This window comes from Epinephelus moara, chromosome 20 (assembly GCF_006386435.1).
Source record: "Epinephelus moara isolate mb chromosome 20, YSFRI_EMoa_1.0, whole genome shotgun sequence".
In the NCBI taxonomy this organism is placed as follows: Eukaryota; Metazoa; Chordata; class Actinopteri; order Perciformes; family Serranidae; genus Epinephelus; species Epinephelus moara.
Window position 1 is genome coordinate 28652913 of NC_065525.1, and position 14610 is coordinate 28667522.

Sequence of the window (14610 nt, forward strand, 5' to 3'; positions counted from 1 at the left end):
TCAGATAAAGGTGAAATTCACAGTTCTGGTGAAAAGCTGCTGTGCATAAATCCATTTCAGGGGCAAACTGAGCTTGAACACTAAAATGTTTATACTTTGTCAATTTGAATAATTATTTTTTCATCGTCTGTGACTTATTGTTTTCTTGTTAGAGAAACAAAAAGGTCTCTAGATTAATTGGTAGTTGTTGACCTGTTTAAAATGCAGTGTTTTGTGGAACCAACAAAATTGTAGATTTTGCAAACTGTTATGCTTTTAATTGTTTGTATTGTGTTGTTTGCTTTGCATGTTATCGCTTTTTAATATTTCTCTGCCCAGGGGCCACAGATGTAAATTAGCTTTGTAGCTAGCTCTGGCTCAGCAGTTGTGTTGTCCATGGCCACTTTAAAATAAACTGATAAGCTGAAATAAAACACAAAGATATTCAGTTTACCGTCATAGAACATTCAGAAAACCAGACATCTGAGAAGCTTGAGCTAATGAGTTTCTGCCATTTTTTTGCTCAAAACATAATTTACAGCTAATGATTAATCAATTATCAAAATAGTGTATAATTAAACTTCCGTCCATCAACTCATTTCTTGACAGAAAACAATAATGGCCCCAGGATAAGTGTTGAATTTATATATTTACCAGCTGTAGCAAAGACTTAGAGTGACTTTGAACAAGGGCGTTTGGTGTTTTACTCACGGAGACTTTAGCAGAACACATGACTGAATCTGTGTGTGTCCCTTTTGTCATTAGACCTTTCCCTTTTGTCATTAGACCTTTCCAGTTGCCCTATTTTCACTCTTTGTATCAGAACTCTGTTGGACGTCTTGTGTTAACCACACTGTACTGTATCTCTGTCTTCCAGAGCGCAGCAATGGAGGAGACTGTCATTTGGGAACAGCACACAGTAACACTACACAGGGTAAGTATCTGTTATCCTTCCTCAGATGCCTCTGTATACCTATCTGTTCAAGCTTATCCTGGTCCCAGTATCCGGTCTGTTTTGCTATCTTTGCTTCCAACCCCCATCCCTGCATTTTCCCTCCCTCCTATATTCTGGATCACATCATGTAGGAAGTGTGCTCACTGTGTACACAGTTGCAGGTGGAACAGACAAAACTAGAGGAGTCATCACAGAGCATTTCTCATGCATGATTCTCTCCCATGTTTTTGGCTGTGGAGCCTAAATACACTACAGAAAAACTGCATTTTGTGGGGGTTTTTTGCATGCAAATTATACAGAAGAAGCTAATTCACTACAGCTTTTAGTCTATGTGCATGCTGGCAGTGAGAACATAGTTATTTTAGCAGAAGCAACAATGTATGTCTACTATCTGACGTAGATTTGGTTAACAGTCTAAAAATGGTTCAAGACTTTTTATCAGTCAGCTCTGTCTGTCAGACCTTTATACATTCAGTATCTACACAGACGTCTAAATCAACATCCTAATCTGGGTTTCTCTTTATGCAGGCACCAGGGTTTGGCTTCGGGATAGCCATATCAGGAGGTCGGGATAACCCTCATTTTCAGAGTGGCGAGACCTCCATTGTCATCTCGGACGTGCTGAAGGGAGGCCCGGCAGAAGGCCTGCTGCAGTAAGATTTTGTTCTATTATTGGCGGCGCAGTCAGATGGCTAGTTATTAGTATTAAATTACCCTTCCTGCTACAGAAAGACTCCAGCATGTCGCATATCTCTGTGTCCCCCCTCTCTCTAGGGAAAATGACAGAGTCGTTATGGTCAATGCTGTCTCCATGGACAATGTGGAGCACGCGTACGCAGTCCAGCAGCTTCGTAAAAGTGGGAAAATTGCCAAAATTGTGAGTGTCACCGTCACATTATGAATTACTTTACAGTTGTTGAAAGTAAAAATAAGTCAAGTATGACATTTAGACATGTCTTACGTATTTCCCAACTGACTAGTTGGAGGATATATGAGCAAAAGGGTGATTGATTCATGTTACTGTAACTGATTTCATGTCATTTCCTTTGGCCAGACAATCAGACGAAAGAGGAAGGTGCATGTCCCCATGGGCCGCCTAGGGGAGAGGGAAACTATGTCCGAGCATGACGAAGAAGAGGACAGCTATGATGAAGAGATATATGAGACGCGGAGCGGACGCAGCGGCGCTTACAGCGGTGTGGGCGGGGCCATGGGCAGGCGCAGTGGCCGGAGCAGCGGGCGAAGGGACAGGGAACGTGAACGCAGCGGCTCGCGGGAGAGGAGTCTCTCCCCACGCTCAGACCGCCGCTCACACAACCTACCCCCACGTCCTGCAAAGGTCACACTTGTCAAATCCCGCAAAAATGAAGGTGAGGCTCACAAAGTCGGGGATAGAAATTAAAGAAAAGAAGGAAGGGCACAAAGAAAGTGATAATCCAGGGAAATCACCTGCCATTTTATTTACCCAACTATTACCAGACAGCCAGACTTTAAGGAGAGAATAAGACCTCCAAATCAGCATTGGTCAACTGCCAGAGTAAACAAAAGTTGCCAGCCGCAGCAGAATCCAAGTTAACTCAAGTAAATCTAAGTAAAAGAGCAATTAATCTTCTTTAATCAGTACTGTTAATCCCAGTGGGAGCAGCAGCTTGACAGCAGAGCGCGGTCAGTGTGGGATGGTCACGTGAACTCTGTGCTAACATGGTCTTTGTTGCTGTCGTTCACTTTGTAAGCAGAATATGGCCTGCGCCTGGCCAGCCACATCTTTGTCAAGGACATTTCCCCTGAGAGCCTGGCAGCCAGGGACGGCAACATCCAGGAAGGGGATGTTGTACTGAAGGTGAGCAAGACAAGAAACCTGGTGAACATTTGATATGTATACATCAACATGAAAGACACTACTGAAGATGTTACATTATTTTCTGTCTTTCTTTTTTTTGATGGAGACGGAGAGAAGAAGTAGTCGTACTTTTTTTTCTACTCATGTTGCATAACAGCAGTCACAGTTTCAGCTTGATTTGCTTGATGTAGCTCTCCTCTGTCACATTTCGGAGAAGATAAAAGTAGCTTTTTGTGCACAACAGGAGCTTTTTGAACTGCAACTGTTCTGAATCAATTTCCCACATCCGGCCTACTCAGACACATCATGTTACTTTCTTTGAATGCCAGCACTTAAGAACTTGAAAATTGATTTGACCCTGAAGAACATAATCAGTGTTGCAGTTAATTTGAGTCTGATCTCATGCCCTTAAAACATGCACTTGTAGCTAGGGCTGTCACAATGATTGCAGTGTTGAAGTACCGCACTATTGACAAGCCAACCGCAGGGGGTGGCAAGCAAGCGCCACTGCTGCTATGTTCATGTTTCATGTATTTACACGATGCTACAAACACCAGTATTGTGACGAAGCGCTGAGCGTCTATTCTGCGCTGAGTGCTGTATGTTTGAGAAATACTCAACTTTGGGTAAAATGCTGCAGCGCTGGTCACTGACACTTTTTACCCAGCTATACAATCAAAGCAATTGAGGGGCGGGCCAAATAGCTATCACAAAGACCAACCGTCACGCCTTAATCACCTCAGAGGAAACTCCCTCACCGTGACAGCCCTATTTGTACCCTGAAGTTAGCCTCTCAAATCAACATTTTATTGCACTTAACGTGAAACAAAGACTTCTTTATTCGATTTCTCTTCTGTTTTATTGAAATTAATTGTCTGTTCTCATTGATGTCATGGCTAATATCTTCTCTCTCGGTTTCTCCCAGATCAATGGCACAGTGACAGAGAACCTCTCCTTGATAGACGCCAAGAAGCTGATAGAAAGGTCAAAGGGCAAGCTAAAAATGGTTGTTCAGCGGGACGACAGGGCAACCCTGCTGAACATCCCTGACCTCGATGACAGCATTCCTTCAGCCAACGCCTCCGACAGAGACGGTGAGAGCGGTGTTAAGTGTTGGATTCGGCTGAAATGGAAAGCCAGACTTGTCAGTGTGTGTTTCAGACGGCAGTCGTTGAACAGTGGCTCTTGTTTGATCAGACATTTCAGATATCCATTCTCTGGCATCCGACCATTCCAATCGATCGCATGACAGACATCGTAGCAGCCGCTCACGCTCTCCAGACAGAAGATCTGAACCCTCAGACCACTCCAGACACTCACCCCCACAAATCAGCAATGGCAGGTAAAGACCATTCATCCATAAAATTATACTGTGGGCTTCAGCTGTTCTGAAGTGTCTGAAGTTATAATCATTTTATATAGACTCAGTTTTGCTGCTTTATTTCTGCTTCTTTCTCTCTCTAGTTTAAAACAGTAGCAATCCAGTCACAACAGCAATCAAGATTTCAAATTATTTCCACTTTATTTGACTGCAAACGGATCAGAAACACCACAGCAGGGACTTTTTCGAGGGGTTGGACAAAATATCAAAAGGGAATATATCATTTTACTTCCTCTTGCGACATGATATTGATACACAGGCGCCAAATATTGATATTTTTAGCAAAACACGCAAACATATTCCCCTGCCAGTTTGACTACTACTTCATGACTCCTGAATGATTGTGAAGTGAATGGAAGTGTACCAACTTATGGTGTAGAAGAAATTCGCAGGGTGAAAATGGCAGACAGTGTGGACTGCCATGGCTTTTACAACACAGATGGGACAAACAAAAATTGATAAAGACCACACAATATGCAAAAGCTGTCTCGTGAAAGTAAAGTACACAGGAAACGCAATGAACATGCAAAGCCACCTTATTTGTCATCCTTATCTCGTCATGGAGAAAATGCTACCACAACTCTAAGTCAGTCGTCAAGGAATACAGTGTGAATGTGTTAAAGGCACTAAGCTAAGACTCTGCATTTTATTTTGTACACTTAATCTCTGTTGTCAAATTCTGTGAAACTGACAACGGTGCAGTCATACAATTTGCCTGTTCAGGACTATTTTTTTCTTCTGCAGTTACACAGACATCATGATGTATCTTAGAGCAGTGGTTCTCTGATGATAACCACACATTATTACGGCAAGATTGAACTGGGTCTATACAAAAGGTCATGAATTAATTTTGTAACTGTATCAGTATGTTGTGTGCACCCATTTCCCAATCAAGAGGCAAACTCTAGCTAAATATTTTTTATATTTATTACAGATATAAGTACAGGTGTACCTTGAGATGTGCCTTGGACACAAAAAGTTTGTAAACCACTGTTATAGACGGTGTTATTTCTGTATCGTCTTGCAATATATGAAGTATTGCAGAATTCCTTTATCGTGATATCGTCGTTATTATGCGCAACGTATTGTGATATTATTATATCCTGAGTTCCTCTGTGATTCCCACTCCTGCTCCTACCACTGAAGATGGTACTTCAGCCACTTAAACGGCCAAGTTTGTGTGATAAAAAGGGAACCATTTTCGAGCTAAAACAATTATTCATTCAACACACACAAAAATCTGCATCTGTTTTGATTATAGTCTTATTGTTTAAGTTAGGGATGCAACGAATATTCGGTAACCGAATATATTCGGCCGAATGTTGCAAAAAAACCACACATTCGGTATTCGGTGGAATAAGTGAAAAGCAAGGCTGAATAATAGTGGCGTGTTTTGATAACGTAATCAAACAGCTTGTGGTGACGGACGGAGTGAAATGTCGGCAGTGTGGCGATTTGGCTGGTTGATTTTTATTTTATTTATTTATTTTATTTTGACCCCCCCTATGTTAATCACTTATTGATGCTGTTTTTGAAGTATGAATAAGTCAATAAGTAATTTATTCCATTGAAATATCATTGATGTATTATAGAAAATTGATTTATCTTTTTATAAATGACAAAAGGCACATCTGCCTCATTTTTGCTGTGGTATCGTGATACTACTCAGAACCATGATATTTTCACTGGTGTCGTACCGTGGGTCCTAATTTTGGTACCGTGACAACACTAATCTAGAGGGGGTTCATCTGCAAAAACTAATGAAAAACTAAACATCGGTATTCGGCCAAGCGTTTAATTTTATTCGGCTTTGGCTTTGGCCACAAATCTTCGTTTCGGTGCATCCTTAGTTTAAGTACATTTTAAGCATAAATGCTGCACATTCTCTTGTTCCAGCTTCTCAGTACGTTCTTTTATTCAACAGTAATTTGATTGTTTTGGGGGTTTTTTAATTAGTAATTTGATGACATCACTGTAGACTTTTAGAAATGGTGTTTACTATCCTGTGATCTTTTTGAAACAAGATGATTAATTGAACAAATAATCAGCAGATTAATTAGTGGTCACAAATGATTAGTTTCAGCCCTGTATTTATATGAAAAAAAGCTGTTCTGTAACTGATTTTGTCATAATGTGCACCTCTCTGTCAGTGTTTATTAAGACAGACCTGCTTTGTTTTTGGTTGTGAAGGACTTTCGATTTTATGTTTGGGTTAATACCAGCCGTCAGCCCATTCAGCACTTCTGTGACTGTAACCTTGTTTGGAAGTACCTCATTAATTCTTCATTTCAACTCAATAGAGCACCAGAGTTGTTCCCCTTTCACACTGCTTATTGACCCGTGGAAAATAAAAGTCACCAGTTAAGCAAAAGAGACAGTCGTGGTCAAAATTGGGGTCAAAACTCTGCTCTGCTTAGTGGAAAAACTCGGTGCTCAACCTGTATTACTGTGTGTGGAACAAAACATTTGTTTATACACCAGTTTCAAAAACTGCTAATTTATGTAATGTGGCAACTGAAAAAGTCTTAAAGATGATGCCATATGCCAAATACAGGAAGACTCCATTAGCAAAAGCACCATACTTACGAGTACAGTCTCTCCAACACTCACTTAATGACATTTGTCTGCCCTTTTTATTCCCTTTATACGCCAACAGCTGGAGAATACCGTAAGTTTGTCACCATATGCAAATAGTAGTGGTAGTAAATCCTGTGTAGATTTAATGTAGATTAACAGAGAAGTAGGTCGTAGTTTACAAACAGCTCTGAAGTCGCAGTCATCTTTGAAGAAATTGTGTCAGAAAAATCAGTGTTTTTAGCAGATGGAATATTGCTGAAGGGATGGTATACAGCATCAATTATTCAGCGGCACGTCTTGTTTTGACTTGAGATGACAGAGTCCAGTGAAAGTGTCACAGGATCCTTGTGCCTCCTGAATGTTTGGGTGGGCAAACCACAAGTTTGGCACAAGGACAATATGGCTCTCAACAATGGAGGAACAAAAGGCCGTCACCAACTATCAGTGTCAGCTGCCTCCTCTTTTACATGTGGCTGAGCTTTTGTGAGATCTTTCTTTAAATCTGTGGATGTCTGTCATGGTTTTGCTCTGTTATGGTTGAATAGATGGTATTTTTGGGACAATATTCACAGCTCTATGTGTATTAAAGGGATAGTTTGGATCTTTTGAAGTGAGGCTGTTTGAGTTATATATTCATAGTCAGTGAATTACCTACAGTAGATGTCAGTCGGCATGCCCAGAGTTTGGAGAAACAGACAGGAGCACTGCCATGGAAGCTAGGCAATGTGCAGCTGTGGACGGGTGCAGCAGCAAAACATATTTTATTGACGTACACAGCACATTTCATACCCAAAGGCAACCCAAAGATTTGTCACATCAAGTCAAGGTTCCTTATAGCCCAATCACAAAGCATGCCTCAAAGGGCTGTACCGATGATAATTTCAATTCAATTACAGTTTCCCTTTTATCTAAAAAGCACAATATCGTAAATCACAATTTGCCTCAGAGGTCCCTCTGTCCCTGGATCTTCACAGCAGATAAGGAAGAAGCAGTTATCCATGCTCTCTTGAAGCCACACATCACCGAACACAGGAGTTGCTGGTCTAACGCTGCCTCGATCAGTTAGTTTGTTTGTGTTATTGTGAGACTTTGGCGTGTAAAATGGTCAGTTAGGATTAACTGAAGTCACGCACTCACACTAATTAAGTAACTGATTGAGGCAGTGGTAGACCAACAGCTCCTGTGAACAGTCTGGCATTGAAGAGCGCATAGTTAACAGCCTCTGTTAAAGCAGTGAAAATATTATCATTGTAGTGTACACTTGAACTGTTACGGATTTTTTAAGGTGGCTAAAAATGTTTTGCTGCTGCCCCCGTCCCCGTCCACCTGCTTGCAGCTCCAAACTGGGCTTGTGCTGACTGCCATCTACTGCATGTAATACACTGACTATGGATAAGCACCTCTTACAACCCCACTTCCAAACGTCCAAACTATCACTTTAAGTTGAGATGCCAAAACCAACAATGTGTTGTAATAATTTATTTACGACACATCTAGGCTACCGGAGCACTTAATTCATTGAGGTGTTTTAATTAAGAGGAAGGAGATGCTGGGACAGGATGTTATTGTTTATCTGAACCTGTACCCTTTTTCTCTCACTTCAGGAAGTTGGCAGTTAAAAGTAGGGCCTCCCCCTGGATGCTCAAAAAAGAAGTTTGTTTCTCTGCAGCCAGTTCAAACAGGGTCCTGCATGGTTACTTTGTCACTCCGCCTGTGAATAAAACAGTATTTTTCCAGTTAAGTGGTGCCAGTGAGCAGCCATGTGACCGGGAAGCTGGAGTCAGAGCCATTTGCTTACTCCTGCTCCCCTCTGATTTCAAACACATCGGAAATGTCAGCATTTATCAAAACACAGGGAAATTCTGTCATCATTTACTGACTTGCAATTGGCCAGGGTCACCGTGTATCAGTTTACGCAGCCCAACTGTTTTAAAACTGGCATGGAAGTCAAACCTTTGCTGGTCCACAGCCAGAGTCACGCAGTGAAATTCACCTGGAGGACAGAATCCACTCTGACACTTTAGATAAGTTGCTCTAAAAATAGAGCACAAAAGACTGGAAAGACAAAGTAGTGACCTTCAAGACTAAGATGCCTCCGACTCGGGTCGTTCTTTCCCTCTGTTTCTCCTCTCAGAGCCAGTGCGTGTCCACTGCAGTCAGGAGAACATTTCACACAGTCCAGGGTTTGTGTTGAGTTGTGCAGTGGTCTTGTTGCCTGTAGTCAAGATGTAGCCTTAAAGCTCATTTGCCTCCGAGCTCTACATCTCCTCAATACACTATTTATAATCTCATGTTTTCCTTTATAAAGATGAATCATACAAAAACATCTATTTTTGTCTGCAGTCACAGAAGTCGTGATGACGAACGGATCTCGAAGCCGGCTTCAACACCGGCGAAGCTACCAGAGGAGGTTCCTCTGCCCAAACCGAAGGAGGCAGCTATTGCTAGAGAAGAGAAACAGCTCCCACCACTCCCAGGTCAGTGATAATAGTTACTATAATAGGTTTTTTTTTTTGTCTTTTTTTAGGGGGCACAGGGGACCTTTAGGGGGAGATAGCAGGTCAACAGTATTTGCCACATAGAAGTGGTATACATCATCTGAAAGCTGGGAGTCTGGAGATTAATTTGATGGAGCTCAGCATTGTGTGTCATTTTGTTCTAGTCATAAATGTGCAATAAACAGTGTGTTTTGTTTAGGCGCCTATTCAAACTTTGAGAACTGATTAAAATCGTCAAAAATCCCTCCAAAATACCACATTAAGTCACCAAGACCTTGAGGACTATCACAGAAAAATCCATGCCGTGGTTTGATATCAGAAACACATGACATTGAGAGATTTCTGTAAGAATGGCAAGCACTTGTGTTCTAGAAACTACTGAGAAAGAAATATGCCTATAAAAGCCATACATCCTCTGAATAGTTCAGGTCTGTAGTTTATCTTTGTAAAGTTTCATTCGGCTGTGATTTAGTCAAGAAGTCACAATAGGTCATTTTATACAGTGTTGTCCGTTTAAAAAAACAGTCTTGCTATAATGAAATGGCTACTATGGGCGCTAACATTACATGTGAATAAAATTGGGCTCATTGAATCCACAGGAGTCCCAGCTTTCCATTCATACCCAGTTTATTAAACCAGATCATTGTGTGTACATGTAAGACTTAACATATGTAAATCAGTAGTGAACACATGGACGTGTTGGTAAACCCATAATTTGTGTCCTGTACCTGTGAGCGAGTACATCATGTTAGCGTGGGTTTCCCAGTCCATCTCAGGCATTGAATAATTTCATGACAGTAAAATGAAATCTTGTCTGAACCAGTCATTTTTGCCCTTTTTAAAAACAACACTACCCAAAAAGTTAGCTCCAGACGCCTGCTGAGCCTGGCTGAGTTTGCCCGGAGCCAAGTGAAAATAAACCGTATGAGTTGATCGAGTCTGACGTTCCTCCCCAGCCTGCAGCGCTCTGATGATGCCTTTCTGTTTGACCTCCCTGCTCAGGACACTCTGTGCCTTCAGTGTGTGTGTTTGTGTGATAGCACTTTGTCTATGTGCAGATTTGAACAGTTGTGTTGTTTCATTATTGTAATTGTTCTCAGTTTAACACATGTATCTGGTGCTGTTAAGTTATGACTTTGTTTGAGGGAGCAGTCCTCTGTGTTTTTAACATGTCAGGTGCTGTTTTACATGTTCAGCTTTCTTCATTAATAAGGTGAGTTTGTGTTTTTGTGCAGAGCCCAAGCCGGTGTATGCTCAGCCTGGACAGCCAGATGTAGACCTGCCAGTCAGTCCCTCTGATGCCCCTGTGCCAAGTGCTGCCCATGACGATAGCATCCTACGGTAATATCAACAGCATAATATGTCATACCATTAAATAAGTTTACTCTGGTTGTTTTTGTCTTTTAAAAAACGATTGAAATGCATTCAGATGGTCTGTAGGACTGTTTCTCTCTTTCTACCGAACAATTTTACATCTTTGCTTTTGTAAGCTCACATAACAGTCTGAACAAAAGAGAAACCTGGCTGGCATCCAAGAGTCACTCAGCTATTCATAAATTGATGTTTGCATTGGAAAGAGGGAAATGGCATCAATGGTGTCGTGTCAAAGAAAATCAGTGCAACTATTGTTTTTATTTCTCATCCCCAGGCCAAGCATGAAGCTGGTGAAGTTCAAGAAGGGGGAGAGTGTGGGGCTGCGGCTGGCTGGGGGGAATGACGTGGGCATCTTCGTAGCAGGAGTGCTGGAGGATAGCCCAGCTGCTAAGGAGGGCCTGGAGGAGGGCGACCAAATTCTCAGGGTGGGATACTTAATTTTAAACAAAGCAAGAGTGTAAACTGACAGCTGAAATCAAGTAGTTGTTTTTGACTTTAAGAGTTGTAAAAGTGAATTTGCAACATCCCCAAAACTTGCTGTTATCCTGTGTTACAAAGGATCGCTTTTTATCTTCTCCTCGTTTTAACAATGGGACCTGATAGTGTCTGTAAACAGACATGTTTTATGGGGTATGCGTCCTCAAGCTTTTCCCCTTTTTTTTATTCATGGTTTTACACACTGGCTGCTCCAAAATTCCTGTACCTCCAGGCTGGTCTCTTAGCAATGGCCCCGAGGGAGCACATACAAAAAAACTGTGTTTCCTCTCGCTGTGTTTGTCCCATTTCCTCAAAGCCATATATCTCGCTGTGTGTACCTCCTCCTCCTTTCTTCAAGTCTAAAGAGGAATGGCTTGAGTTCTTGCAGTGCAGTAAAACCTGCCGTTACCCGGGCAATGCAGGAAGAACTTTGTAAACCTTTATCTAAATAGAGATTCACACTTTCTGTCACACTCTCTATGAACAATGAAGCCTACTCCTAGAAGTACAACATGCAGGAATTGTCACTCACTGTTTGTAAACACCTCATCCTTACACTGCAATCTACTGCACCATTGTAGGAATATTCCATTTTTTTGTAATGTGAAAGCCGATACTTTGGCAAGCTAACTGCCAGCACCTACCTACCTGTCCAACAGCAAACAGGCCAACTTTGCATTACTCTTTATCCTCCTTCAGTGCGGCACTGTGTCCACAATTTTCGTAGCTTCCATTCAGATGCTGCTACTGTACTACATGATCCCCAACTTTTTATAAAGTCCTCCACCTCACCAGTGTAATGTGACCAGGACCATCCCGATTACAGCAAGATAATAAGAAAATACCGGCAGAAGACAGAGTCTCTGCAGATAATACACCACCACACACTCCTAGTGGGTCATGATGATTGAGAGGGATTACGTTTGTATGAGTCTATACATCGGTTTTTTTTAGGAAAATCCTGCATAGTATACCTTTAACTTAAACTTAAAAGTACTTGACAACAGTGATGTTATTCTGTGGAGAGCATAAAACAGTAACCTTTGTGTTCCCAAATCCCCACTTCCAGGTAAATAATGTAGATTTTGCAAACATAATCCGAGAGGAGGCGGTGCTGTTCCTCCTTGACCTTCCTAAGGGTGAAGAGGTCACCATTCTGGCCCAGAAGAAGAAAGATGGTAAGTGAAGTGAGTAAGGAGAGGAGACAAGAGATTACTTTCTGTTGGTCGCATATGCTCGATGTTTCTGACTCACTCTCTTCTCTGTTCAGTGTATCGGAGGATCGTGGAGTCGGATGTCGGTGACTCATTCTACATCCGGACACACTTTGAGTATGAGAAGGAATCTCCGTACGGGTTAAGCTTTAACAAGGGCGAGGTGTTCCGTGTGGTGGACACCCTCTACAACGGGAAGCTGGGCTCCTGGCTGGCTATTCGCATCGGCAAGAACCACCAAGAGGTGGAGAGGGGCATCATCCCCAACAAAAACAGGTGACGGCATCCAGACAGACGTGTGTGTTTGCTTGGCTTGAATCTTACGTAATCTCAAAGACAGACATGTTGGATAAATGGTTGCTACAACAGTGGACAGTCATTTGTCCTTTTATATCAAATTTGTTATGAATATCATTGCCATGTAGTGTCCTTAGGTATTGCCAGTGTTGTGGTTAGCAGCGCCAAATTTATGACACATCCATTAACTTGTTTTAAATTAAGAACCGTCTCTGCCTTTCTGCCATTTGTCAACAGAGCGGAGCAGCTGTCCAGCGTGCAATACACTCTCCCCAAAACAGCAGGGGGCGACAGGGCTGACTTCTGGAGGTTTCGTGGTCTTCGCAGCTCAAAGAGGAACCTAAGGAAGAGCAGAGAGGACCTCTCCTCCCAGCCGGTGCAAACAAAGTTCCCAGCTTATGAAAGAGTTGTGCTGAGAGAGGGTAAGGAGTCTGACCGTGTCTGCGAGCCTGTATGTCGAAATGAGACTGAAGCTGCTTTCTAAATATGTTAATATTTATATTTTTTATTGTGCAGCTGGTTTCCTGAGACCTGTGGTGATATTTGGGCCGATCGCTGATGTTGCTCGAGAAAAACTCGCCAGAGAAGAGCCGGATCTTTTTGAGCTTGCAAGTATGTTTGTATGCATTATACTGCTCTAATATATCATATAAAACAACTGGCAGTAAACATTTTAGTACTCAAAATTGCTTTCTTTATGAATCCCTCTAACCTTGTTTCCAGAGAGTGAACCGAGAGATGCAGGAACAGACCAGCGAAGTTCAGGAATCATTCGTCTTCACACCATCAAGCAGATCATTGACAGAGTGAGCACGCCTCCTTGCATCACATAAACAGCAGTGAAGGTTTATTTCATCGCTGATATATTTTTCATCCCTCCTCTTTCCTGTCTTTATCTCATGAAGGACAAACATGCTGTCCTGGACATCACCCCAAACGCTGTGGACAGGCTGAACTATGCTCAGTGGTACCCGATTGTAGTCTTCCTAAATCCCGATAATAAGCAGGGTGTGAAGAACATGAGGACCAGACTGTGTCCAGAGTCCAGGAAGAGCGCCAGGAAGCTCTATGAGAGAGCCATCAAACTGAGGAAGAATAATCACCACCTGTTCACCAGTGAGTGTGCAGAGAGTGTAGTTAATTTAAAACGTATATCAACTCTTACATGTTTTAGTCTTGATGAAGTGATTGTGAACCAATAATAATGTCTTTTAGCCACCATCAACCTGAACAACATGAATGACGGCTGGTATGGAGCTCTGAAAGAAACAATCCAGCAGCAGCAGAACCAGTTGGTGTGGGTGTCAGAGGGCAAGGTGAGAGACAGCTTTGTTATTTCATTTCACCGAACATTAGTTTTTTGATTCCTGTCTGACTGAGCGACACATGAGATGATCATTTTTCTGCTCTGCTCAGGCGGATGGCACTACTGAGGATGACTTGGACATCCACGACGACCGTCTGTCCTACCTGTCTGCGCCAGGTAGCGAATACTCCATGTACAGCACGGACAGCCGCCACACTTCTGACTACGAGGACACAGACACGGAGGGTGGAGCGTACACAGACCAGGAACTGGACGAGACGTTGAACGACGAGGTGGGTCTGCCCACGGAGCCCGCCATCACCCGCTCCTCCGAGCCTGTGCGAGAAGACCCACCTGTAATTCAGGACACCCCTGGTTACCCTGGATACCAGCACCCTGTGCAGCCGGACCCAGCCAGTCGCATAGACCCTGCTGGGTTCAAGATGGCCGCTCCGCAACAGGTAAAGTTCACATGTAGCAGGCAGGCCCCTGCAGGCTGCACCCGTTAGAGATGGATGTATGACTAAAAGTACTGCAGAGCTGAGGAATAGCGCCTTTGTCTTCAGTGTTGTGTCTTGACGTTTGTTAAGGTTAAATGCCCTTTGCTAAGTAATAAACATGTCTTAGAAGCTACTGGTACGTTATCTATTCTAACCACATTTTTTGCAAGTGCATTCTGTGGCTGGTGTAAAAGTGATTCAGTGTAAGGAAG

At 42.5% G+C, this 14610-nt stretch overlaps 1 protein-coding gene across 7 annotated transcripts in view; it reads left to right on the forward strand.

Annotated features, from left to right (window-relative positions):
- The window catches only part of tjp1b (tight junction protein 1b), a 92647-nt gene that overhangs the window by 62361 nt on the left and 15676 nt on the right, over window positions 1–14610 (forward strand). For 6 of the 7 annotated variants that reach the window (XM_050073624.1, XM_050073625.1, XM_050073628.1 and 3 more), the window contains 18 exons: window positions 857–913; window positions 1463–1587; window positions 1709–1811; window positions 1989–2304; window positions 2668–2774; window positions 3700–3868; window positions 3972–4116; window positions 9076–9209; window positions 10466–10571; window positions 10879–11029; window positions 12151–12259; window positions 12352–12571; window positions 12830–13014; window positions 13109–13204; window positions 13316–13398; window positions 13498–13708; window positions 13808–13908; window positions 14009–14359. In XM_050073624.1, the coding sequence (XP_049929581.1) occupies window positions 857–913; window positions 1463–1587; window positions 1709–1811; window positions 1989–2304; window positions 2668–2774; window positions 3700–3868; window positions 3972–4116; window positions 9076–9209; window positions 10466–10571; window positions 10879–11029; window positions 12151–12259; window positions 12352–12571; window positions 12830–13014; window positions 13109–13204; window positions 13316–13398; window positions 13498–13708; window positions 13808–13908; window positions 14009–14359 (2769 nt within the window). The remainder of the gene's footprint in view (window positions 1–856; window positions 914–1462; window positions 1588–1708; window positions 1812–1988; window positions 2305–2667; window positions 2775–3699; window positions 3869–3971; window positions 4117–9075; window positions 9210–10465; window positions 10572–10878; window positions 11030–12150; window positions 12260–12351; window positions 12572–12829; window positions 13015–13108; window positions 13205–13315; window positions 13399–13497; window positions 13709–13807; window positions 13909–14008; window positions 14360–14610) is intronic. The other variant, XM_050073626.1, reaches the window with a different exon arrangement.